The sequence below is a fragment of the Mirounga angustirostris genome, unplaced genomic scaffold, assembly GCF_029215605.1.
Source record: "Mirounga angustirostris isolate CCGP_5_RB_7025 unplaced genomic scaffold, mMirAng1.0.hap1 SCAF_6, whole genome shotgun sequence".
Taxonomy (NCBI): Eukaryota; Metazoa; Chordata; class Mammalia; order Carnivora; family Phocidae; genus Mirounga; species Mirounga angustirostris.
In genome coordinates this window covers 15515686-15543350 of record NW_026991714.1, presented here as the reverse complement: position 1 = coordinate 15543350, position 27665 = coordinate 15515686, and the positions used below count along the sequence as shown (strand labels likewise).

The following is a 27665-nucleotide window of genomic DNA, read 5'->3' as shown; positions in this document are numbered from 1 at the left end:
AAGTCTCATTGTTCATACAGTGTCTGGTGTACAAAACGCTACCAACAACAACAGCAAGAACAAAGTAAATGGAGAAATTAATCACTTTTGAAAACTAACCGACACTGCTAGCATCCTTTCCTGAGATGTGATGTTTAAAAAGCTTTCATTTCAGGGCGCCTGGGTGGCTCAATTGGTTAAGCGACTGCCTTCGGCTCAGGTCATGATCCTGGAGTCCCAGGATCGAGTTCCGCATCAGGCTCCCTGCTCGGCAGGGAGTCTGCTTCTCCCTCTCCCACTCCCCATTTGTGTTCCCTCTCTCGCTGTGTCTTTCTCTGTCAAATAAATAAATAAAATCTTAAAAAAAAAAAAAAGCTTTCATTTCATATACGCAGTTTAAATAAGTAGTAATCCTAAGTATATTGTCTTACACGTGCCCACAAAACAGAGATAATGTGGCATATTAGATACAAGGGAAAAAAAAGAAAACTCAAAATAAGATACTTGCTGGAACTTTTTAATGAGGCATTAACAACTCTGTAAATGAAAGTTCTAATTTGCACAGTTTTATGAAGCAAACAAGGAGAGAACAGCATCAGATTTGGCTGTTGCTTGTTGTCTCCACTCAACACATTTTAAGTGAGTGTCAAATTGATTTTGCAATAGTTAATTATATTTCTCTAATTTTTTGACTACTGAATTTATAAGTATGCAGAAGAAATCAGTTTTCAGCAAACTAGTTTTCTCAGTTAAACTTAATAGCATAGCACATTAACACCAATTACGCGAGCTATGAAAAATGCATGACGGAGGCGCAACAGAATCAAAGAACTGGTCAACTGCATATTCAAATGTGTATTTCATATTTTTGCTGATTAAATTTCTTCTTGTGATAAAATGCCTGAAAAATGGACAAACCACAGCTCTCTGCGTTCATAAAAATTTCTGTCCTAACGTCAATGAGATCAGAAGAAATCCCTTTCTGTAGAGGAAAAAAAAACTATTTTGTTGAAATTGTACAGATTCTTGCTGTCAGCATAGTTTAGTAAAAGTCATTTTCCTACGCTTTAAAGTATATAGTGGATACCAATTTATTTCAGTGAAATTTGCAGTGTTGAGCCTAATCTAAAGTATATACACTGCTTACATCTTTATCTAAAGGAGTTCAAGACCACGGGGCGCCTGAGTGGCTCAGTCGTTAAGCGTCTGCCTTCGGCTCAGGTCATGATCCCAGGGTCCTGGGATCAAGTCCCACATCGGGCTCCCTTCTGGGCAGGAAGCCTGCTTCTCCCTCCCCCACTCTCCCTGCTTGTGTTCCTGCTCTCACTATCTCTCTCTCTGTCAAATAAATAAATAAAATCTAAATAAAAATTAAAATTAAAAAAATAAAGGAGTTCAGGACCAGTAAGTTAAATAATATAAAAACTGGTTGATTTTTCTCTAAATAAAGTTAAAGCAATTTTCCATCACAATGTAGATCAATGGTTCTCATTATTGCAAGAATCACCTGGAGTTCTTTTTCTTTTACCCATTTTATTGAAGTATAAATTACATGCAATAAACTACATTCATTTAAAGGATACAGGTCAATAAATTTTGAAAGGTGTTACCTGTAAAACCACCACTATGATTATTACAAAATATTTCCATCATCCCCTCTTTCTCAGCCTCAAGGAATCATTTAACTTTTTGTTACAATAGTTCGTATTTTTTGAGAATTACCACTAAGTACTCTTCTGCCTTCTTTACTCAGCCTGTCAACAGAGATTGATCCATGTTGTTGTTTGTATCAGTAGTTTATTCCTTTGTACTGTTGAGGAGTATCCCATTGTATGGACATACCATAGTTTGTTTATCCATTCACCTATTGATGCTTATTTGTGTTGTTTCTAGTTTGGGGCCATGGTGAGTATAGCTATGAATATTTATGTGCATGCCTTTTGTACAGACAAATTCTTTCATTTCTCTTAGACAAATACCCCTGAGAGGAATGGCTGGGTCATATAGTACGTGCATGCTGAACTGAGTCCATATTGAGATCTTGTCAAAATGCAAATTTCTAGCTATTTCCCCAGCAATTAGGATCTGTGGTAGAATTCAGAATTTGCTTTTGTTTTTTTTTTTTAACCCCTTATTCGGGCTAATTCTTATAAAGAAGGTCTCCTAACATTTTGTGAGACATTCTGTTGACAAACTAACAGATGATTGAATGAAATGGTCACTTTTAATCAGTCAATCTATAAAAAGTATATGCACAATCTTAGTAAAAATATCAGTTTAATTTAGCAAACCCTTAGTAAAAGCATACTTGGCATCAGCCCCCAGCCTGCAGAGTGATCTTATAAAAATGGTAAAATTAAGTTCAAAATCCTAAATATGGTGGTCCGAAAAGTACAAGATTGGCCCCTCCTTCTTGTATTTCAACCTCATCAAATACCATTCTTTCCTTGCTTTTTGTGCTCTGGCTATATTGGATTCTTCCAGTTTTGCTTGTTTGTTCATGTTTGTTTTTTCATACACCATGTTATCTCCCATACCAAGGCACTTATGCATGCCATTTTCTCTACCTGAGGTGCTCTACTTGTGTTTCTTGCCTAGCCACCTCAAACTGCATTTTTTAGATGATAAAACTCTTCCTTTGGGAGGACTTCATGAATTTTCCAGAGTGGGTTAAATGCTCCTGTTATCTGTTATGAGTTTTCTACATCTTACTTTTGGACTCCACATACTTGAAATCTTTTTTTTTTTTTTTTGGCAACTTTTCAAATTGAAGTATAACTTAACAATAAAGTGGACACATTATCAGGGCATATTTTGGTGGACATTTACAAAGTAAACACACATCTAAACACCTCTCAGAACAATGTATAGAATAATTCCACAACCTCAGGAACCTCCTTTTTCTCTTCCTTTTAGTTATTACCCCTTCTTATCCTATTACCACTGATCCATTTCTCTATTTTTGAAACTTACATAAATGGAATACTAGATTCTTTTGTTTCTAGCTTCTTTCACCCAGTGGTAGATCATGAGATTTATCCATGTTGTGTGAAGCAATAGTTGGTTCATTTTTACTTGGTCCTATTTCTTGGTATTCCTGGTAATTTTGGATTGAATATAAGATATCATGTATAAAAAATTATAGACTCTTGTTGATGTTATCTCCTTTTAGCAAATATTGAAATATTTTTGGCAGGCAGATAACCTTTATCCTATCAGAAGTTGAGATGGGTTGAGGCTTTACTTCAGGCTTTGAGAAGACCCGTCTGTTTCTGGTTTACTCTTACTGATAGGATTTCAATGGATAGCCTGGCATATTTACCAGACCCTTCCTTCTTGGTAGGCCCTGAACTCTAATTTCTAGTCTCTCAAGCCATGCTTTCATTTTCCTAAGACTATGCAATCTGGGAACTAGCAAATAAAACAGAAAGAAAAAGCAAAGATAAATTAAAGTCTCACCTAAATGGTTTTCCTTATTTCTCGGGTCTTAATCTCCCATGTCCATGCAGTCCTAGTTACTCAGTAATGTCTTTGAACAATCATATTTTTAAGAAATTCTATCCAGTTTCTTTTCTTTTTTTCTTTCAGCATGAGGATTTTTTGATATCCTTCGCAGCTGAAAACAGCTCTGTCTCTCATAGCTGGAGACATAAATCACTTATAATTATCTAATTACATGTTTGAAGCATGATTTCACTGCAAGACTTTAAGCTCCCTAAGGTTAGGTGCTCTACCTGTTTTGCTCAATACTCTTTCTAAAACACCAATTATAGCATCTGGCAAATGGGGTGAAATTGAGAAAAATCTGCATATGGGCTGATAAAATGATTGAGTTCTTTCATCTAAACGTAGATAGAGAAAGCAGAGCCAAAAGTCTTGAAAAACAGCTCGCAGAAAATTGCAGGGGGAACCTAGTGAGATATATTGGGTTTCTTCATATTTTTAAAAGGATATAATGGTGCCATTACTATTTAGGGGCACATAGGGTGGGGATTAGGAAAAGTTTCATTTTGAAAATTATTGATAATCTTGAAGAAAGCATTTCAAATGAAGAAGTGGGAGGAAAAAAAGTAAGTGACCGATGGAGGAGTGATTGGTAGTGAGGAAATGAACATGCAGAGCGTCTTAGTTTTTAAGAAGACTGGATTATGAATAGATTTACAAGTACATGTTAAAATGTAAAGGTAGCCACCAGACACGCAGAAATAAGATGTAGAGCATTTAAGTCTCTTGATAAAGGAGAGAGGCGACTAAAAACACAAAGGTCAGAAGTTCATAGATTGAATAAAATGAAGTCTCAGAGATATGTAGTGAAGAGAAGTTATAAAGGAGTAGAGTCAAGATTTATGTGGTTTAGGCACATAAAATACATATATGAATGGAAAGGCACATGATGTGAAAATCCTGAATGAAAAAACTGTCAGCCATAAATGCATGTATAACAATGACCACAAATATATTGTGTGCCAATCCTTTACGGTGATTCCTGCACTGAAACCTTACAGTAATCCATTTTACGGATGAAGACACTGAGCGATGGGGCTGGGAAGGGATTCATGCCAAGTTGCACACTGCATGGTGGGGAAGCCAGATTTTAAACATGGGAAGTCTGACTTCAGAACCTGCTCTTCGCACTGCCGTCACTACTGTCTTCCTTCTGCACTATAGTGAACACCAGCATCAATACGTCCATTGCCCTTGAAATAGGACTCAATCAGTTTGATGCTGTTCATCCATCCATAGCATTGATCACTGTTGTTTATAAAGCACTTTCGAGATTAAAAGTGCTTTTTATTGTACTCTATATGTTTATTATGACTGTCATCTTAAACCTATTGCAATAAGCCCTAATGATATGTATAGGTAAAATTATCAAAATATTCATTAACCTCAAAATTTAATAAGCCTACGGAGATCCTGTATCTAAGAGATGTGCAACACCTCGTTTCCAACAACACATTGTGAGGGCTATAGGGCAGAGAACAACTCCTATAGAGCACTCTAGCTATAACAATTGATGCAGAAGGAATTCCACCTTATCTGATAACTAAGGACCCATTAGTAACAATTTCTCCTTGTCTCAAGTACTATATAGCTTAACACATACTTTCTTACACATCGTAGGCCAATAGAGGCTAAACAAATTGAGTTATCCCTCTAGGCTATCACAACTTCCAACAGGGTAGCTTTAAAAATTATGTAATATATTCTAATGCACAGGGAATCTTACCATTAATTCATTCTTGTAGCTAAGCAATCTTTCTTACAGATTTTCCTTTTTTTATCTAACTCATTTAGCTAATTCTTTATTCAACAAACATTTATTGAACATCTGGTCCTATGCTGTGCAAGGACAAATGTTGTAACAGAAGAAAACAGTCATCAGTTCAGTTGGCTTGGGATCCAGGTAAGTGAACAAGCCATTCTAATAGAGTGTGGTAGGGATTAAAATAGAGACATTCTCGTTTTCTGTGGTAGGATAGAGGAGAGGCCGCTAAGCTAGATTTGGCACTGGGGCGAAGGGGAGGCTATTTGGAGGAACAGCTCAGCTGACACTTTAATGATGGGTAGGAATTAGCCCAGTGAAAGGAAGGAGAAGCATTTGCAAGTAAGGGAGGGCATTGCAGGCAAAAGCATGGATTGAAGACCCAGGCATCTAAGACAGCAAGGCACATTCAAACAGCAGGGACTGAAAGGCAGTCATAGAGCCAAGAGGAAACCAGGAGGTATATGGATGGAAAAATGAGGCTGGAAAGGTAAGCAGAAGAGTTCATGCAGGGCATCTCGATGTTGGAAACTACTGAAAAGTTTAAAGCAAGAAAATGGCAAGACAGCTCATTAGTTAGAAAAACAGCCTAGATAAGAGTGAAACTGTTGGTATGGAGACCCACAACAGAGACCCAGATTAGGGAGTAGCTATAGGACCAGTGGATGGTTCCAAGAGATATATCGGAGGAAGAATGGCCAGAGAAGGAACAATGGATGAAATGTCAGAAAGGGAGTGAGAAATTATATTCAAGAAACTTCCCTGGTTTCTATCTCAGGCAATTAGTAATATTCACTTTGGTAGATACAGTGGTAAGCACAGAAGAAGGAATGGATTTCCGGGGAGAAAAATGAAGGAAGCAGAAGCCAAGAAAGAGGCATCTGCATTCTTTTTCAATTTTCTGCCTGTTTGGGAGGGAAGATTATTATATCATTCATTCCCACAAATTTCCCACAAGTCCCTATCTTTCCTTTACAAAATTCTCCCAGGACTCCCTTTGTTTGTGAGGATGACATGGCCACCATTACCAGAGATGACTTAGGTGACCTGAATGTCTATAAGGGTGCTTGTCCCCCTCCTTCCTCCTTATGACTCTTTTTTTGCACTTAAGTTCAAAGGACTTCCAAACTGAGGCTGCTCCTCAGTCAAGAAAATCTACGTAACTGAGTTTCCCTCCTTTTAAAAAAAAAAAAAAAAAAAAAAAAGCTTTGAGAGAGAGAGCACACACATGTGTAAGCATGGTGGGAGAGGGGCAGAAGGAGAGGGAGAGAGAATCTCAAGCAGACTCCCCGCTGAACTCCGAGCCCTACCCAGGGCTTGATCCCGTGACCCTGAGATCATGACCTGAGCTGAAGTCAAGAGTCAGATGCTTCACTGACGGAGCCTCCCAGGTGCCCCCTGAGTTTCCCTTCTTGAATCTCCAAACACCTGAGGACTATGTTTATGAGCTTCCTTCAATGTGTAGAACTTAAATGTGGCCTGCATAATTGCACTTCATATTGCCCCACTCAAATGGAATGCCTGGTGCATGATTTCATAAGACATTTCTTCAGAATATTAGAACATAGTTTTGAAAGATATGGCATTTTGGCATTGATATTATTTGAAATCTAATCTGAGTAGAAATGAAATTAATCTATACTCTCCTGTGGGTGTTATATTTATCCCAACAGACATAACAGTAAGTATAGATCTTTAAATATCTTTAATTTTTTTCCAAAAAATATATATAAAATAATTCATTTTATTTGATTGTTTCATAGGGGCTAGTTTCTCTATCATTGCTGACCATTATGATTCTTTTTCTGCTCACAGTTCCTCTTTCTACCTATTTAAGGATGAAAAGAAAACTAAAATTAATCTCTATTATATTGATGCTGAATGTCATTAAGAGATGGAGAATTTTTTTTTCTTCAGCAAAGAAGCTTCGGGAAGTTTTTTAGATGGCTAACATATCGTAAGAAAAAGACATTGGACAATTTATGTAGGTAAATGTGAGACCACATAGAAAACCTGAGGACATAGTGGACATGGGGTGTTTGAGAATGTAGTGTGAGAATGTGGGAACAAATGTGCACTGTGTATAGCAGGTGACCATATATTTTGGTGCGATTGTAACAGAGAAGGAAAATGCAGACCCTTAAAGCTGGTTCAAAGAGTTATCAACTAACAGAAACAGTTTGCACCAAATGTAAGTATTATTCTATCCTGTTGGCATGATCAGTGCTGACTTGGCTTACTGAACACATAAATCCCTCTTGGGAAAACCCAGATACTGTTTCAAGATATTTTCATTTATTAAACATTACTGTCTATTCTGTTGTGTTAGTTCTCTCCTGTTTCTTTTACCTGAGCTAACCTGTACTCATCTTTAGGGTTTTGCTTTGTTTTAAGATTTAATGTATTTATTTGAGAGAGAGAATGAGAGAGAGAGAGAGGATGAGCAGGGAGAGGGGCAGAAGGGAAGCTGACTCCCTGCTAAGCAGGGAGCCCAATGCGGGGCTCCATCCCAGGACTCCCAGATCATGACCTGAGTGGAAGGCAGATGCTTAACCGACTGAGCCACCCAGGCACCTGATCTTTAGGGTTCTTGGCATTAGGCAGAAGAAAGAAAAATGCACTGTTAAAGATGAAATTATATATTAATTTAAGAAACTAAGACTAGACTCTTAACCAAAAATAGGCAAACTATCAACATGACGTCTGTTCTTGCAAATAAAGTGTTTTTACCCAAAAAACTAGACTATCCTTATGTGTTTCTATATCACCTATGGCTGTTTTCATACCACCATGGCAAGTTGAGGCATTGGGACAGAGACCTCATGTCTTGCAAGCAGACAATATTTAATGTCTGGACATTTACAGATTGACACTGCACAAGTTAAAAGGGTGGAGGGAGGGTTCTTCATGCAAAGAGAAACTTACAATTTCATTCAATTTGACCAGTGGAGCAAGACCAAACTGGTAAAAGAAAAAGTCATGTGCTGTGATGATTCTTTTGTGAAATCAGAGCTAAAATTCGAAAGTGAACCTGAAATGACTCCCACACAAAACCCACCATTAACATTTCAAACACAAGGGGACATGATGGAAATAGGCTTCAAAATGTGTCACTTTAAAAAATACAAGGGTTAAGACACATGCAGTCATAAATTGGCCTTGATGATGAATTTGGCGAATGGGGAGAAACATGGTCCTTTCCCCTCCAGCGATGTTATCATTACACATCTCCACGAAAGACGGCAAAACAAAACAATTTTAACCCTTACTTCTTAATATCCCTCATCACCATGGGTTAGTCTGACTTCTGTGATTCTCAAAAGATAGGCATTTGGATCCTTGTCCCTACCAGTCCATACAGATACACTCAACCAGACATTCACACTCTCTTCTGATTCTGTCACAACCAGAAACACACCAGGAGCTTCTTTCTTCCCCAAGAGCCACTTCTCTACTTTGGTCCCAAGTTCCATGTTTACTCTTGCCTTTATTTTTCCGTATCATTACTGCCTGTTCATCAAACTGCTAGGCCATATAGTCAATTCATGTATTTGTTTTTCAATAACTACGACTAAGATCTAACATCAAAGGTAAAATAAAACTTGTGATTTAAATCTGCCTTGTAAGGACTTGGCATTTTATTTAGTTTGTTGTTTTTGTTGTTGTTGCTGTTTTGTTTGTTTTTTAAGCACTTTCTGGCAAAAGGACTTGCTCTCAGTCAGAGGACAACAAATATTGGGTACCAAGGGTGTTGAAGGTCAGAATTAATATGCTTTTACTAATGAGTCTATCTGATGTTTTCCCTGCTTGCACCTTCCCTATAACTGCGTATAATCAGCTTTCCTTTAATGAAGTGTTTAAAGGTCCCAGCTCACTAGAAATAATAAATAATAATAAAGCATATATATCATAAAGTAAAAAAAATATAAAATACATGCTTTTAAGGAATATTGATTCAGGGAGTTGCATTTCTCTTTTCATAGGTCGGTCATTAATTGCATTTCTGTTTCCTAAAGCATTCAAGTTCAGTCATTTTGGGGAAGGCAAATACTAGGAGACAAAAATGTATGACAATCATTTAGTGTCCTTGAACAGCATTATTATGAAGAAAGTGTACAGAGTTCTCATCTGCAAGATATTCAACATCAGTAATCACATTTCTCGTGAAGACAAATAAAAGGGAATTACATCCAGGTGCACATGTATGCTCATCTCCCCAGTGGTTTGCTACAAAGATCTCCCCAAAGGCAGTCCCTGATTTCTGGGCAGGGTCACCGTAAAGGCAGTTTAAAAGGCTGGTGTGATTGGCATCTGGATACTACAATCGTCAAATCTCCCCCCAAATGATCATGGACCTGTTTTCGCTAATAGGAAGAAAAAGTGACAAGGAGAGAGAGGGTCACCTTTGGAATGCCAATCTGAGCGGTAGTTTAGTTCGCTGTTTTTACCAGGATCCTTTGGATTACTTGCGTTACATGGAAAGGACTAAATTCTTTGTATAAATCAAGTGGATTTACTCTGCATTCCTGAAAAAAATGAGCAATATTTTTTTTCCCTCTGAAGACACAATGATCACCCTGTCCAGCTGCAGTAGGGAATGTTCTATTTGTTACTCCTGTTCTGGAAGGAGAAAGTACTGTTAACCCCATGTGACCAGAAGAATATTTTACAATGAGTGTTTACATTATTTTCTAGATACAATATTATGAACTTCTATTGAATTTGCTGCTTCTTTTTATGCTCCAACATAACCCAAGAATTGTATATCCATTTCTATATCAAGTATTTCTCTCCATATCATTTGAATTACCCCTTAAATTGTAAACATATTATATGAAAAAAATCAACTGAACAATTTACTTGAAAATCTAGTTGTTTTTAAACTCACAGCAATAGCCTCTATTTTGACTTTTTGAAGCTATGTAAATATGCTATATTCACTGATTGGAATTTTAGAAGTTAGAGGCATTGGTCATTTAGTGCAATCCTCAATTTAATAAATGAGTATGATTAGACCCACAGAAAAATCACTTATCCAATGTTTCAATACTAGGTAGATTAATTTAACTATTTTTAATAACAAAATTAAATAACACGTTTTAATATAGAAGCTGCATATTACTCATACCCTAAATAGAACATTTAGGTACACACATCTTACATTACACGTAACAGCAGATGAGTTAAGAGAATATTGATTTTAGAAATTTCAGAAGACTCTTAGAAAAGCTCCTGTCTCATAGTAAACACTTAACAAACATTTGTTAAATGACTAACAGTTAATAGCTAAAGTTTAATGTCTTCTAAGTAATCTGTGTGATAGACACTGTGCAGGGTTCGCAAGGTGGGCTATTGCCTTTCATCCTCACCTACTTCTAGACATGAGTATTGTAAGCAGTATTATTATGCCAATTTTAAAGAAAAGGAAACAAAGGCACAAAAACGATTAAGTGGTTTGTCTATAAACAATGGGGCCTAGATCTGAAACTTATTAGTCTGCTCCCAAAACACTCACTCCTAATTATAGAGAAGTGGGGAAATTAATACCTGATCTTAAATTTAAACTGTGATGTAAATGACTGATAATATACCCTTCCTGAAGATTAGATTTTTGAAAGAACACTTGTAGCCAAAAGGAAAAGGGACCAAAAACAGATCCTGAGAAAGCTGTATCTGGTGAATTGTTCTGTCCAGAGGTCAATTTTGATAGAGTTCATTTACAATATAAAGCTAAGTAATTTATGATATTAAGCAACATGTTAGAACATATACTCATATTTTTGAATTGTTTTCATTATATCATATGAGATAAAAACATTTAAAGCAAATATGAAGAGGGGTGAGTTATATAGGAGATTCCCTTCTTGAACTGTAATACTGAGATTGTTTATATTGAGACTTTCAATACATTGTTCATGACTATGGAACATGCTATGAGTGTATTTATAAGTCTTGTCATCAATGGGTGAAATCTAATTTCTTATATCTATATATAACATGTACAGTAATATATATTACTGTATATTTTGTCTTTGAATATTATTTGATATCTCCATTCATATTTCAGGAATCCTTTTAGTTAGAGTTTGATATTTTAAAATGAATAATTCAAAATAAAAGCAGATCTTAGCTCTTATAATTATTCACTTATTAAATATAAATAATCATTTTAGAGATTTCTAAAATTTACTCTTTAAATTTGCCAGAATATAAAAGAACTGCATGAAATATATAGAAATGTGAGTTGATAGCACCATTTGCATATAGCATTTCAGGTCATTTAAAATAATTTCATTCAGACATTAAGCATCAAGCTTCTAGGAACATTCTGGAATCAATTGCTATGGAAAGAAAAGTGATCCCTAGATGGCTTTGGGGATGCAAGCAAATAAATAAGGCCAACCCTATTTACTATTCATACCTGAAAAGCCAACAACTTAGAGACAAATCCAAAAAAGTTTCGTGGTGTTAGGTAAGGAATAGCTGAGTGATAATTATTTTACCTCCCATCCTTATTGATTAATTTTAGATACTTCTTATTCTACAACTCCCAAAGAACTGTCCATGTCATATGCGCCTTCCCTCCTTGGCAAAGCATCAGCATTTGAATCAGAAGCTTCCAATTCACATTTCAACCCTGAACTTGAGTAGCTATGGTACCTGAGTCTCACTTCCTCTGTACCCAGAGGGTAAAATTTCCTACCTACAAGCTTGTAGAGGGATTGAATTAAATAATAATTAAGTAAAACAAGCGGAAGATGCTAATTATACAAGTACCTCTCTGCTTAGGAAAGATGCAAGCATATTTGAGAGAGCTATTGCACTGGTTTTGCAAACTTGTCCTAGCTTATTAATTGGGTAAACTTCATTTAACCATGGCTCAGCTCAATACAATTATTCAACCAACCCTGCCAGTTGAACCAAAGGGTCAAACCAATGAATTGATGCAGACCCTGTTTAAAAGTTAAAGAGAACCTTAAAAGTAAGGCAAAGCTGCTAATAAAAAGGAGCTAGTAATGCCCCAGAACGTGCCTGAATGCAGAAGAACATCTTATTCTCTGGGAATCACCAAACCTCCAGGGAGCAGTTCAAGCCAAAATTGTGATCTCCCCGCCTTGTCCTTCAAATGATGTGTACTCCAAACACATTTTCTATGCAGCTGGAGGCTTTGTTATAGACAGAAGGATCTTGCTTAGTGAGGCCGGTGTTTATGGCCTAACTTTTTTAAAGAGGAATTTGGAAAACTTCCCAGATGCTACATCTGCCCCTAGCCCTTGCACCTCAGAGTATAAGGCTGGCTAGGGAGAGCGTGAAGATGACTAAATTTATTAACGGTGGATGGGCCACTCTATCTTTCACTGCAACAACAGTAGGTGATCCCATCAAAAATCTGTCTACTGGCTAGCCAGCAAATCCGAGCGGACATGCTTGCAGCAGATACACTCCGCTTAATGGAAACAAATGTTGTTTCCTTGAAGAAACACACTGCAAGCCAAATGTTGGACCAGGAAGGCAATTTCTACTTCCATTTGAGCAAAGGCTTTTCAACTTTGTATCTATAGGCTTTTTAACTTCTTTTTCCACATTACCTATTTTTTCTTTCTTTTCCTTCCTTTCTTTGACATTTACGAATATTAAGCAGAAGTTGAACACTTCATGATTGCTTAGTGGTCGAATATCTAATACTCAGTGGGGATTTTGAGGCACCAGGCCACTAGGTAAGCAGGCATTCGCCTCAATATATCTCTGCTAGGACATCATTCATTACAAATGTGCATCAGCAGCCAGCCTCACTTCAGAGCAAACTATTTACTATTTTAAATAAAAATAAAGCAATAATATTTGAGCCACATTTTATAGCTCAAATTCCACTTCATCGTCCTCAACACATGCAACATTTTCAAGACTATTTGCTCCAAAATGACTTTCTCCAGGATCGAATGAATATCGTTATGAGTTTGCAGAATCATATGTATCTTATATTTTGTACATTTTTTTAAAAATTAGGAAAGGGACGTATGCAACATAAATAGTTCCAGTTTTCTGCAATTACAGTGAAATAGTGCTTTTAGAAACTCGAATTTGGAAAGGTAACAGGACTTCTGGAGTACTGTAGGACCAGCAAGACCAGGAGTTGGGTGAGACAAATGAGGCAAGTTTATAGAGCCCTGCAAGTGAGGGATAGAGCCTGTCTTCATTGAAAATTTTGGCATTTTAGTGGGGAATTTTTTTTTTTAAAGATTTTTATTTATTTATTTGACAGAGAGAGAGACAGCGAGAGCAGGAACACAAGCAGCGGGAGTAGGAGAGGGAGAAGCAGGCTTCCTGCCGAGCAGGGAGCCCGATGTGGGACTCGATCCCAGGACCCTGGGATCACGACCAGAGCCGAAGGCAGACGCTTAACGATTGAGCCACCCAGGTGCCCTATTGGGGAATTTTTTGGCATTGATTTTCATTTTTAAAAATATATCATATGAAAATACTATTTTTGTTGATTTCTGAGGTGTTGTGTGTGTGTGTGTGTGTGTACCTGAAGCAAGCACCTCACTTACCCATACTGCCAACATATCCATAGAAGGTACGTTTCCCCAAAATTAGTTTTTCCCATAATGTTCTCCAAAAAAACCTACTGATAGTTTTTTGCTTAAAAAAAGTGACAAATAAGGATCAGGCATACTAAGCTAAGCAAAGTTAGCTTTCTTATAATTGCTTTTAGAGGTTTTAATAACCTGATGTATACTGAGAATCTCCCCAGCACAGGGCATTTCTCAAACTCATCTGCCTACAGAAGTCTTTTTCTATAGAGTAGGTAAAGTAGTCTGAGGAATACATTCTGGTAAATGGTGTCCGAGAGTCATTTCCAGCATATACTTTGATATAATAAGGCTACCTTCCCACATCTATATTTTTCTTTTCTTTCTTCTACTTACCCACATCTCCCCACACAGAATACTAAAAATATGGACAAGTTGACACATCAAGATGAAGTTATACAAGGTCTGAATTAGTATTTCTGTGAACAGGCATAGTAAAAATTCACTCTGAAGGGATATCAAAATAACAAGAAACACCTTGGCGCTTAGCGCCTCTTCAACAGAGTGATGTCAAAAACACTTACCGGTAAAGTCCGTATTGACTGGGTGTGTGGAACTGGGAAATTTATAATATCCATTCCCTATGAAACGAATTCCTTTCATCATCATGGCCGTGGGAGCTGGGAGAGATGACTCTCTTCTTTCCAGCTGATACACAGGAGAAGGTCCATTGAGTTCTTCAGGTGGGAGCCATCTAACATGGATGGTTGTGCTGTTGATTCCTTCCACCACAGGAGGTTTCAGTTGGGTTGGTGCTAAATGTCAAAAACACTTGTTACATTCAAGAACTTAGCATCTATCTCTAGACACAGTTATTCACACACAGGTACACATGCACTTGTGTACATCATACTCGAGATCAAATCAGTTGTGGTCTCAAGTCTTTACATGGCTCTAGGAACTGAAGACACAATAGAGTTTATCTTAAATGTGACTAAACACCATGAAAAAATAGGTACCATAAAAGTTTGAGGATTAAACAAAATTGCCTCTTGCAGATAATTTCTCTATTCTTTCTCACTCAGGAAAAGACACTTCACATTATAGTCTGTTGACTAAAGTCTGTTGACCCAGATTCCCTTTACCAAGCTGATACCACAATGGTGCAATGTATCTGTCTCTAATGGCTCGTGGTTGCTCCCTTTTCTGGAAAATTCCCTTGCCTGAGTGGACACTATCTCACCCAGAAGCTACAAGATCCCTCATGAAACCTGCAGTCTGTGACTAGCCGTGACTACCGCGGTGATTACTGATCACAAAGGGCAGAGCCCCTCGTCTTAACATGGTTCAACTTATGGCCGTAATTCACAGAGGCCAACAAAGTAAAGGAAATGATTGAAATGGTCTAATTCGTGAGACGAGAGAGTGTGGGGTCTGAAAAGAACCCGGCCACGGTGAGTAGTCACTAATTCATGCCAGCCAATGGATAATGCAGGAACGATGACCCAAAGTTGACAGATCTTTTACTTTGTTAACCATAGTCATTTATGTGTAATTTTTCTGATTTTTGAAGCTTAGCAACTGGTTTAAATGAAAACAAACAAATAAGCAAAACCACTCTGAAAGCCCAACAGAGCATCCACAAGAAGAAAAGGAGCCTGTGAGCTCAGGGGTTTATGAACTCCGGTCCAGGTTCAACAGACTCAGGGCAGCCCCCTGTGCCCTAAAATGACCACAATACCTCCCGGTCCTGTGCCTAGCAGCAGTGAATGCCCAGTGCCCAAGCACACACTGAGGCCTTGGCATACTTCGAGGTCCTGGGACCCTGGTAATTCTCTGGAGGCTTCTGGGAAACTCCAGGAATGAGTAACAGAAATAGAGATTTTCCCGACAACCTGCTGGAAAGGGGGTCAGGGTAACAACTGAGTTAATAAAAATAAAGTTTTGTTTTGATTTTTCTTCTTTTATTTTTATTTAATTTCAAGTTAGTTAACATATGGTATATTATTAGTTTCAGGGGTAGAATTTAACAATTCATCAGTTGCATATAACACCCAGTGCTCATTACATCAAGTGCCATCCTGATTTTTCTTCTTAAACAGTTGAGTGTGTAGGCTGCGATTCATCCCCACTCAGTGGTTTGGCTGGATTTGAGAGGTACCATCAAAGAAAGGAACAAATGTTATTATCACCAAGCCTACTTTCTCAGGGTCTAAACCAAAGCTGTGGGCTCTTAATTTACACCTTTGTTAATATAGCCTTCTGCATACACAAAGTCTTTCCCTGTTTCAATAAACATAAATTAAATTGATATGAATACAAGAATTGATATCCTTAAACCATGAAAGACAATTCACCTTAAAACAGCTTAGAACAAGTACTATCTGTTACTTTCTAGAAAGCTCGGCCAGCTTTCCAAAGAGAAACAATTAATTGTGATTCTATTTTAACTTTTCGTAAAGTAGAGGGCACTGAGCAAAATGTTCATCAACTTAGAAAGATAATTAACAATTCTGTTCATCTTCTGCCACTACAAACCATGTGATGTTTTTATTTTTATATATGTATGGATCTGTAAATTTTATGCATGATTTCCTTTAGCATTCCTTGCCAAAAATAGTAAATGGTGGGTTCTCAAAGATTTCACTCTACAAGCTATGCCCCATCTTCAATATAATCCAAAACAAAATAAAGAGCTGACCATCTAGAAATTTCTCTCCCCTCAAGTTTCTCTTCAGTGTTTGGAATTCCATTCCTGCATTAAAATTTAAGCATTGGCTACGAGCTTAACAGGGGAAGAAGGATTGTCAAAAATTTTGAGTCCTGGGTTCAGGGAAGCAATGGAGGACCAATTACATAATTTTTTATTATCTAAAATTTGCTATTTAAAAGCACAAAAGAAGGGTGCCTGGATGGCTCAGTCAGTTGAGCATCCAACAATTGATTTCGGCTCAGGTCATGATCTCAGGGTTGTGAGATCGAGCCCCACATTGGGCTCCACACTCATTGTGGTGTCTGCTTGAGATGTCCTCTCTCCCTCTCCCTCTGCCCCTCCCCCCAGCTCTCTCTCTCAAGTAAATAAATAAACCCTTTAAATAAATAAAAGCACAAAAGAGGGATTTTGAACTCTTCTATTTTCTATATTCCACATAGGATTCCCTAGGGTTCTGGGACAAAAGGATTTGACATTTTAATTTGAAGAATACCATCTATTCCAATGATATCTAATGGAACTTTCTCTAATGATGGAAATGTTCTAGATCCATGTTGTCTAATATGGTAGGCATTAGCCACATATGGATAGTTAGCACTTGATATGTGGTTAATGAGACTGAGGAATGGAAGTTTACATTTTATTTAATCTTAATTAATTTTATTTTAAGTTTAAATAGTCATAAATGGCTATCATGGCTACCATACTGGATAGCAAAGATCTAGAGAATCACAAACTATACATTTTTGGTGCGTTGAGAATAGGATTTCCATTTTAACTAAATATTTAGAGAAATTAAGAATATACCTCCTGTACTTCTAAAGAACTAAAGAGTTTTATCCTTGTTTTTTTTTTAAGATTTTATTTATTTATTTGAGAGAGAGAGAATGAGAGACAGAGAGCATGAGAGGGAGGAGGGTCAGAGGGAGAAGCAGACTCCCCGCTGAGCAGGGAGCCCGATGCGGGACTTGATCCTGGGACTCCAGGATCATGACCTGAGCCGAAGGCAGTCGCTTAACCAACTGAGCCACCCAGGCGCCCAGAATTTTATCCTTGTTTAAAAGTAGCCTCTTCTTCAAAGTCCCATTTGCTTGACATTTGGTATTCCTTTTCTCCAACCACCCAGCTCGTTAGGGATAATGGTGAGGTTTTGTACCACTATGGTATTCAGAACCCCTTACCCCATTGATAGCATAATCCAAAATTCACTTCTTAATCAGGAATATAAATTCAGAGTCAAACAAAACAAAAGGAATTCCAGCAACTCAACAGCTTTTTAAAAAATATCTCCTAAAAGTGAGAGTGCACTTTTTTTTTAATTTGGCAAAATGATTATGATCAATAAGGGCACTTTCACTGAGACTCCACTACAATTAATGTTGACTGTTTAAGTTCTAACAAGTAGTGGAACACTTCTAAATTCACAGGGGAATTATTCCACCAAGCAATTAGACTATTCTTAGGAAGTCAACTACAGAGAACGAGTCAAATTAGAGTATATTTTTTTATTCTCTTGCTTAAAAAAAACCAAACAACCTTCCAGCTGGTATGTTGTAGTTTCACTTGGAGGATTCAACCCAGCCTGTTTGAAAGGGTGAGCACCCTACTGAGTCATTATCTTCAGAGTTCCCTTAAGACCAGAGGAGGAATTTTCAATCAATTAAACTAGACTGGTCACACACACACACACACACACACAAGTGATGAAAAGAAAAATAGATATTCCTGAACTATTAAACACACTCACACAAATACAGACTCACTAAGAGAAAGGAGGTATAAAGGATTATTTTTTGGACTATCAAAGTAAAGGAATTATAGCTATAACTTTGTTAATCACAAAACAGTGAATTAAGAGACAACACAGAATAACTGAAAGGACTCTGCAGACTTTCAGAGATTATATTTTACTTTTTAATTTCCAATTCTGCATGACTTAGAAAAATCACTTTAAACTTATATATGCCTCAGTTTTCCCATCTACAACATGAGGATAAGTTTTCATAGAATACCTTGACAATAACTGCTTTTAAAAATAATATATATGTATATATATATATATATATATGTTGGCTAAACACATAATAATAAAAAAAGAAAACACACACACACACACACACACACACACACACACATATATATAATTGTATTAGGTTTTACAAAGCAAATTTCTAAACAAATCCAAGGCACTATTATTAGCCAATAACATCTTTCATATTACATATTATAAAAGGATATAATTCATCTACATTCAAAATCCATATTTACTCAGAAAATCCTCTTATAGCTGTAAAGCAGAAAATAGATCTTCAATATCCATCATTTCAAGGAATAACAACATACAGTGTTTCTACTTAGAATAAAATTACAATGTTTTTGTATTTTTCTGCAACTTCTTTGTCTCCAGTTCCCAGCCTAGCTTCTCTATTTATAAATATTCTTTTATTTATCTACTATCTCTGATAATAGGCATTCTTCTTTATGCTGCATTTATTACTTTATAATCTAATTAATAGCATATCATAATGCATAAATTTACATGTGCAAAATTTATGTAGTGTGGAGTTTGAGTGTCATAGGATAAGAACGGAAGGCTAAATGAGCAGAAGCTCTCGTTGATGGCAGCTCTTTAAAATCAAATCTCTTTGTTTTCAAGCAAGAGTTTGTTGCCTATGAACACTGCACAGCAGTGTAATACCTTAAAACATTGTCAACTTTCTATTACAAAGACAGGAATCCAAGAATGAACGGGCTTTTTATGTTTCCGGCCTATGTGGGGAGCAGACTAACGTAACACATCCTCAGGCACTTTATCAATAGAACAAGATTTTGACTTTTCCTCAGAAATGCAAAACTGTCACGAGAAATGTAAATTGCCCAAACATGGCTAGGCCAGAACGCCTATGGAAGGGCACTGGGTTCAGGACCTAAACAAGAGATCCAGGCCAGGAAGCTAGGATTTCTCAGCTGGCGACCACCCTACTGAACTGCTCTCCAGTCAGTGTCCAGAAGAAGAGAGAGGATTCTTCCCTCAGAATCTCAGGAATCAGACAGCCTTGCCTTGTTAACTGTCTGTTCTCTGACTGGAGAAACAAGAACAAAATCTACTTTGCCATTTCCTCCTTCTTGGTTTACTAGTCTCCTTCGAGAGAGAAGATGTACAGTGGAACCGATGTGGAAAGGAGAGAGCTGAGCTTCTAAACCGGCTCTGTAGGTCCCTAGTTATGGAACACGGGCTACTCCAGTGTTTGGTCTCTCTGGTCCTCAGTGCCTCATCTGTTGAAGGGCACGATAGACCCGATTGTGTCTTCCAGTTTCAAAATTCTATGACTGAACATTTTCAAGCAGCGCTTCTCAGTGAGAAAACCAGAAGGCAGGCTGGACACACGACATACGGACCGTCTCAGCCCTCCAGGAGGCCGGCTAGTTTATCCCCTTCAGCTCTGAGCCGTCTTGTTTCTTTAACCCGGCGTGACATACAAGTATCACGATTTCTCTATGTGTTCGAGGACATAAAGAAAGGCCAGAAAGCACTGCTTTTAGGGGATTTAAGGGAAACCGCCTCCCTGGTGAATCAACACTACCTTCCCCAGCTGTTGTTCTGGTAATCATCAATAATTTGCACGTAACTAGCATCCTAGCTGGGCAGAGGATCCATGTGCTCTGAACCGCACACACAGCAGCAGTGAGGACAGTGAGCACTGTTCCCTAAAGCCCACCATTAATAAAAGGTAGCTGCTTGGACTGTAATTATGGCATCCTTGCTACCCAAACTTGAAGCTTTTATGGGGCTTATGCAATTAACTACTTAAATGCATCGTAACACTAGCTTCTCTGACAGCAAAGTATTGATTTTTTAATCATTTTCAAGTCTCTTCTAGCACAAATAAATGTACTACAGTTACAGTTAATGCACTGTGTACATGCATTAAATGCTGGTGTGACACAATTTATTATTTTGTGATATATAGAACTGAAGTTTGGCTTCTCAGAAATTAGCATCACCGATCCAATATCAGTATGGAAACTACCACTCTCCTTGATACTCCAAATCCTCTAACTTCAAAAAGCTAGAGACCTTTGTTAATAGGATAGTTAGGCTTTAAAAAAGAAAAGGAAGGGGTGCCGGATATAAATCTTTTATATATGTCAGTGTAGGAGAAAATTAAAAATAGTCTAACAGAAAAGATACAGTTTATATTTTCCTAAAGGTGTCACTGTGGGACCTATGGCAACTTTGTTCAGATGAATTTTTGTCCATTTGATTTCTTTCCTTGTACTTATTTAGGGTACATCAGTCAAAATATTTTACATACTGCAGTCTCTCTGATCCAGCCGATTTTTACGTATTCTAATTGTGTTGTTTTAACGCCTTTCTGTCGATAACGCATTACAAAGCTCAGAGACTGTTTTAAAAAGTATGATTTCTGCATGCCAAAAAGACCAGCAGAGCCCCTAGTAAAGTCACATATCTGAATGCAGACCTGGAGACAGAGGTCATTACGTGTTTCACTAACAAGCCTTTTCCTCGGGTGCATCCACACATTCACAATTAGAGTTGGTGAGTAGAAAGCAGTTCATTTTGTTTTGTTAGAAATAATATCATTTTAGTTTTAGCATCTAAGACAGATGCCAGCATCTCACTCCGAACAGATGGTAATTCCATCTAATAGTGCATCTCTGTATTAGTAAGGTCTGTTGTGTATACAAACAGTAATAAACAGTAGGTAAGGATCAAAATAAATTTTAATTGTTGACATTAAATTCTGGCAGCCACAGTTCTAAGGCTGCAATATTCCTTTTTCAAATATGTCAGATTTACTAATGCCGCAAAAGCTTTGCCGAAAGCTGCCACATCCCAGTTTCAGTGAAATGGTTTTTGCATGCCACCAGTTATGGATGTCTGCACCACGTTATCTGTTTCCATACACTGAAATGATTGTTCAAGAACAACATGGAACTGGTCCTACCATCCATGTGATGGTCAGCCAGGATTCCTTTTAGAATGTTCCTGAAGGACGGAGCATTTCATTAAGAGGTTAGTATAAAATGCTACATCCAAATTGCTACACGATGCGTTAACAGTATTTCCACAGCCCCTTTCCCACCCTGCTCGGTAAGGGTCTCCCATTCAATATTCATTTTATTCTGTTCGCAAATCTGGGCATTCCTGAACTTCTCCGAAAGTGACATCATTCCTTTCATTTCGTTTGCTTTGCCGGAGTCTGAAGGATTTCCCTGACACTCAGAGCTACCATCAGCTGCGCTCCTCCATAGGCTTTGCTGTGGATCAAGTGTGCCAACAAGCACCAATTTGGGCCTGATAATGCCTCCAGCGATCTGGTGTTACAAGTACTAGCTGCTATTTATTTTGGAAAGCTGCCATGTTAAAAAAAAAAATCATTAAAAAACCCAGTTTGGCATTCAGGTGACTGTTCAATAACAAACATGCTTTGCAATCATATTTCTTTAAAAAATGGATGTATTTTTTTTAATCATGAAAAATATATTGCTTCCACCATATGGGACAACCAACGACTCACCAACCGATTTAAGATGCGGCATATTGAGCTGACCATATGTTACAGTGCTGTTGAATGGCTGAGTGATTCATGCCCGTCACATTCTAGTATATCAATTAAAGCTCCTTGAAGTCTGCATGATTTGTGTCTCTGTTATTAAACCCTGCTAATTCATCCCACTTACACATCTGTTATAAATCTCTAGGAGTGCTGCATGATTCATGGCAATCTGTGAGCATGCTACAGCAAATTCTTCTCCTTGTAATTAACAGTAAATTGTTTTACTGCCATGCAATGAATTTTTCAGTTATATTGCAAATGAACTCCTAAATGTGCGGTTCTTTCCTAAGAACTGACTTATATCATTAGGCAATTAAAAAGTATTGCTTTGAACCAAAAGCTTTTAATCAAGAGAAATACAACTTAAACATTGCTTAAGAGCCACGGAAATTTGACATGTTGGTTAAAAGTGTAAAATAATTTCTGTTGTCGAAAGAGCAAAACAAACAAACAAAACCCGCCGTGTACTCAGGATTTCACGGACGCTGAGACACAGACCTGCTGCCTGGAAACACTCAGCGAGACAAGTTTGCACAGATACTGTTTATCTTCGAAGTTACTTAAGTCATCCGTCATTACCAAATTTCTCACATTGCTTTACACTTCTCTAATTGTAAAACAGTGCCTTTATTCTTGAAATAAATAATTGGATAATTAGCCGAGTTGAATCATCAGAGGATTCCAGGGCTGTTCAAGTGTTCTTGTCAAAGGTGAAGCAAATTCATTTCAGCTCGCCTCTGCAGCTCTTCGAAGAGGCTTTGATTTTTTTTTCCCCACTTTCTTGGCAGCAGCTTCAGATTCATGAGTCCATACATCAAGTCAGTAGTTTAACAACAAATGGAATTAAATTCAAAGAAGGGAAACTAATTGAAGGACAGCAACAAAAGTGTTTGGTAATGTGCTTTTTAATATGGCATGCCACATTTGCATGATAATTTTTCCTTTTTAGCATGGAGCAGAAAGTGACTTGCTTAATGAGGGATTATTCAAGACAGGAACGAACAAAATGCATTCATAACTAAGAACAAAGATTGTATTATGAAACAAAAACAGGCAACCTCAGAGAAGTAACTGGATGATTGGTTTATGCATTATGAATAAAAAGATAGAAAAATATTTATATTAGTATTCACTAATGACTATATATACAAGATTGTTGTAATTAAAATTATAAATTAACATATTAAGAGTGCTTGTTTAATCACTCTGGGTCCTATTCACAATGAAAAGACTCACGTACCTGCATGCAAACAATGTGTGTTTTCAACTGAGCTGCGAACAGCCTATATATTTTACTTTGGATTCAGAGAAAAACCTTAATGCACCACTAATTACTTGCTTAATGGGAGATGGGCATTTCTAAGCTGGTAGCGTAGAGGTCAATTTATGACAGGCAAAGGAAATATCACATTGTTCGCCCAGGAATGGAGCTCCAGAAGGAATTTCTCTTAAGAAAGGTTTAAGCTGTGCCGAATTCACAAAGTGTGGAAGCATACAAATTTCCTACATTGAAAGGGTAATCTTAAAGGAAAAAAAACAAGGACTCTAACAGGGCTGGGGCCATTCGTTCGTCACCCTGAGACACCCAAAAGTGACTCCCGAGCCACCAAAGACCCCGCTTGGAGAGAAACCCAGCTGCTCCTGGGCACACCCCTCCCAGCAGATCAGTTCTCAGGTTTGTCTCGGGCCCAACGCTAAAGGAGCAGCCACACAATATTCTGGATGAAATGTACCGATTTTAATCATATCTCTCATTGAAAAAATACCTAAAACAAGAGCAAACTGTAATTCTCAAGCTTTCTAGTGAAAGCCAGATAAATCTTTACAAGTATCTTTTTGATTTCTGTGACTGAGACTTAAGGAGGAAACATGCTTTCATGAATCAAGGCTTTGAAAAGGCAAAGTTTTTGAATGGTCACTGGCTCCTTTCAATCTCCCATAATGAATTCATGTGAACTACATTTACACTTAAGAGTTAATTCCCCACACATCCATTAGAATTCGTTGCAGTAATACATTCCCTCCGAATTGCAATATTATGACTGGAAGAAATGGGGGCAGGAAGAATCCTAAAGCTGCAAGTCAACTTTTATTCCTTCCCTACAGCAAACCTGTTGACTCCCCAAAGGGATTGATCTTCTCATTGTTTATTTCTATGACTTAGTATCTAGGAGTTATATTCAGATGTTTAATCTTAAAATCTTAGAAGAAAACTTCCATTTACTGAACATAAGCCTGGTAAGAAAGATACTGGATCTGTAATTGCTGGGCTTTTCCTTATATTCCAACAAAAACAAATAAGTTCATTCTTACTGATCTTTAAAAAGACATTTAAAATGATGTCTTTTAAAATAAATCAAATGGTAAGCAAAAATTATTTTTCCATACTTTTGTCATGTAGGTGACTTTATTCTCTGCTTGGCAAAAGAAGAATCAGAGTTCTGACCAAATGTATTACAGGATTAAGAAATAAACATTTTCCCAGGAGAACACTAAGATAACTTTTCCTTCAGAAATGAAAGCATTTTACACAGAAACAAAAGACTATGGACTCCTCTAAGAAACAAACTGAGGGTTCTAGAGGGGAGGGGGTTGAGGGGATGGGTTAGCCCGGTGATGGGTACTAAAGAGGTCACGTACTGCATGGAGCACTGGGTGTTATACGCAAACAATGAATCATGGAACACTGCATCAAAAACTAATGATGTGATGTATGGTGATCAACATAACAATAAAAAAAGTTAATGTATTCCTTTTAAGGGAAATTAGGTAGAAGGAAAATTTTGGCAAAGAACAAAAAACAATTTTAAATTTACACATTTAAATGTACACATTTAGAACATGTTAAATTTACCATTACATCTTCTACTGCAACTGCTCGGTCCTTCACATTCCAGCTTCTGCTTCAACCACACTAAATAGAGTTCTCCCCAAAGGGTCACCAGTGCCCCTTCCTTGTAGATCACATTCTTCTTGCTTTGCCTAGAGCACATGATACTACAGAATTCTAGATCCTTCTAGAATTCTCTTCCCTTAACTTTTCTAACACTGCTCCCTCAAATTCTGACCATTTCTCTACTTTACTTCTCCTTTCTCTTTCTCCCAAAATATGAGCATTCACTAAGATCTGAACTTTTAATTTGTACTTTCTCTGCTTTCACTAATTCATTACCATCCACAGTTTTAGCTTTATCTATATGAAATAATTACAAAGTCCATATCATTGTTAAGCCCCAGATTTGCATTTTCTACTGCAGGCTCCTTATAATCGTCATGGATGTGTCTCTAACAAAGCAAACTTAAACTCATGGGTTTATTTCTCCCATGTGCTCTTTCTTCATCTTTCTCATTATCTTTAACGGCATCACCATGGTCTGCAATATTTACTGTCATCTTCAATTCTTCCTTCTTCTTAACCTGTGGATTTCTCTTCCTTAGTCCACCTGCATTCCCTTCCTTCAATCTTTACTTCTATTCATCTGATTTACTCCCTCACTGCCTCTTAGAAAAGTCTACCAGACTCTATTTGCACACTCTCTTCTAGTCAATTCTACATGCTACGGCCAGGGAAATCTTCATAAACCCCAGTTTTCATCCCATCGGCTCCTGGAACAGTGCTAGTCTCTAAAATAGTGACCAGGATGGCATGTGTCCAGTAAATACCTACCCAAATCCTAACCAAGCCTTTAGAGTCCACCTCAAATGCCATTTCATCTCCCAAATCAAATATCCCATATTCTATGTTCCTATAGCTTTCTTTTGTCCTTTATCCAATGCCTCCAGGTGTTAACCCTACCTGTTGTATGTCAGCATCTTCATGCAGGCACCATTAAGGTGTCTTTGAATTATCTTTGAATCCCCCATAGTGCCCTAAATAGATAAGCCCTTATTAGATGCTTACGGAATTGAGCATTCACAACAAAATACAGTAACTATATGATTATGGCACATTATTAACTGTATACTGCAAACAACAAACTTGAAATCTGTAGTTTTTGAGCAAAATTTTGAAATGCTTGTCATAATTCTGAATGGCATGTCCTTACAGAACTGAAAAATAATGCTTTTAGACTTTAGCACTCCTACAGTTTATTTTTGTAATATACTCCTTAGTTTCGGGAATCTGCACTATTTCATTTGTGTTATAATAGTGTTATGGAAGCAAAGTTGTAAAATAACCTTTTAGATTTTGATAATATTAGAAATTTTATAACATTTACATTGTGACAGAGTGAGAATAATCATGATAAAAATAACAATTTCTACTGAGGATTTACTCTGTGCTGGGCACTGCTTAACTTTCTTAATCCTCATGAACCCTGTAAAATAGGTTATCCTTAGTTTTAAATTGGAAAATTGAGCCAGAGAAGTCCCATAGTTTACTTAAGGTCATACAGCTAGTAGATGGCAGAGCCCCAAATTTAAACCCTGGCATCTTCCCCTAAACACATGAATAAGTTCTTATTTTTAAAAGTCGATTAATTTGTGCATCTCATGGCTTTCAGAGAATATGAGAAGTTTCCAAGTTCTATCTTTCAAGGATAAAGAGGCAGAATTCAGAGGACTTAGATTAGTTTCATTTCACTACTTTTCCAGTGGACAGGAGTGGTCTTCAGTATCCTCACCAGTAGCTAAAATGGGAGCTGCACAGAGCACTCAGCTGTGACTTCTTCCATGCCCCAGAAACCAATTACTACAACCAAGGTGGATGTTGTTAACACACTTGTTATCACTGGTGTGTTGACCAGGAAGGATCTGTTTCACAGACATTTGTCCTGCTTTTCTCTTCCCATCCCCAGGGTCCATCTAATCTCATTAGTTTCCATGAAAAGACAGACTGAATCTCATCTATAAGAGAGTACCTGAACTAGCAGTAGAAACTGTGGCATGTGAGATACAGATGGGAGATGCTGTGGGATGCAGCGTGGGAGAGAGACTTGAGGGAAGGCTTGCTATTGGAAATGTTATTGGAAGTGATGTCATGAGGAAGAGGAATTAGACTAATGACAGCCCCCAAGGGAGTAGAAGGAGACTGTTGAATAGAAGCCGCAGAGAGATATTCTGGATCAATGTAAGAAATTACCATTTGAAAGAAGTCTCTAAACTTGGATTTGCCTGAGAATTGGGAGCTCCCCTACCGCTAAAGGCATCAAACATGAGTTGGATAAACACTTGGGGAGAATGTTACATAGAATATGCTATTATTGTCTAGAAAACATAGAATATGCTATTATTGTCTAGAAAGTTGCACTAGATGACTTTTGTTTTGAAGATTTTATTATTTATATACTTGAGAGAGAAAGAGAGAGTGGAGGGAAGAACAGAGGGAGAGGGACAAGCAGACTGCGCTGTGAGCGGAGCCCAACCCAGGGCTCGATCCCATGACCCCAAGATCACAACCGAAGCCGAGATCAAGAGTCCCACGCTCAAACAACTGAGCCATCCAGGCGCCCCACACTAGATGACTTTTAAGTGTTTTACAACCCTGGGAAGTCATGATTTCAGTTCCGCTCACTCACATGATTGGGATCCCTCTATTCTCTACTATAACTCAGGCCAGTTTTCAACTTGTGTTGTTTCTATTTTTACTT

The 27665-nt window shown here is 37.6% G+C and overlaps 1 protein-coding gene across 1 annotated transcript in view; it reads right to left on the bottom strand.

The window, feature by feature from the left end:
- USH2A (usherin) overlaps window positions 1–27665 on the bottom strand; it is a 701438-nt gene that overhangs the window by 470135 nt on the left and 203638 nt on the right. The window contains exon 20 of the mRNA XM_045876094.2: window positions 14364–14594. Coding sequence (XP_045732050.2) covers window positions 14364–14594 — 231 coding nt within the window. The remainder of the gene's footprint in view (window positions 1–14363; window positions 14595–27665) is intronic.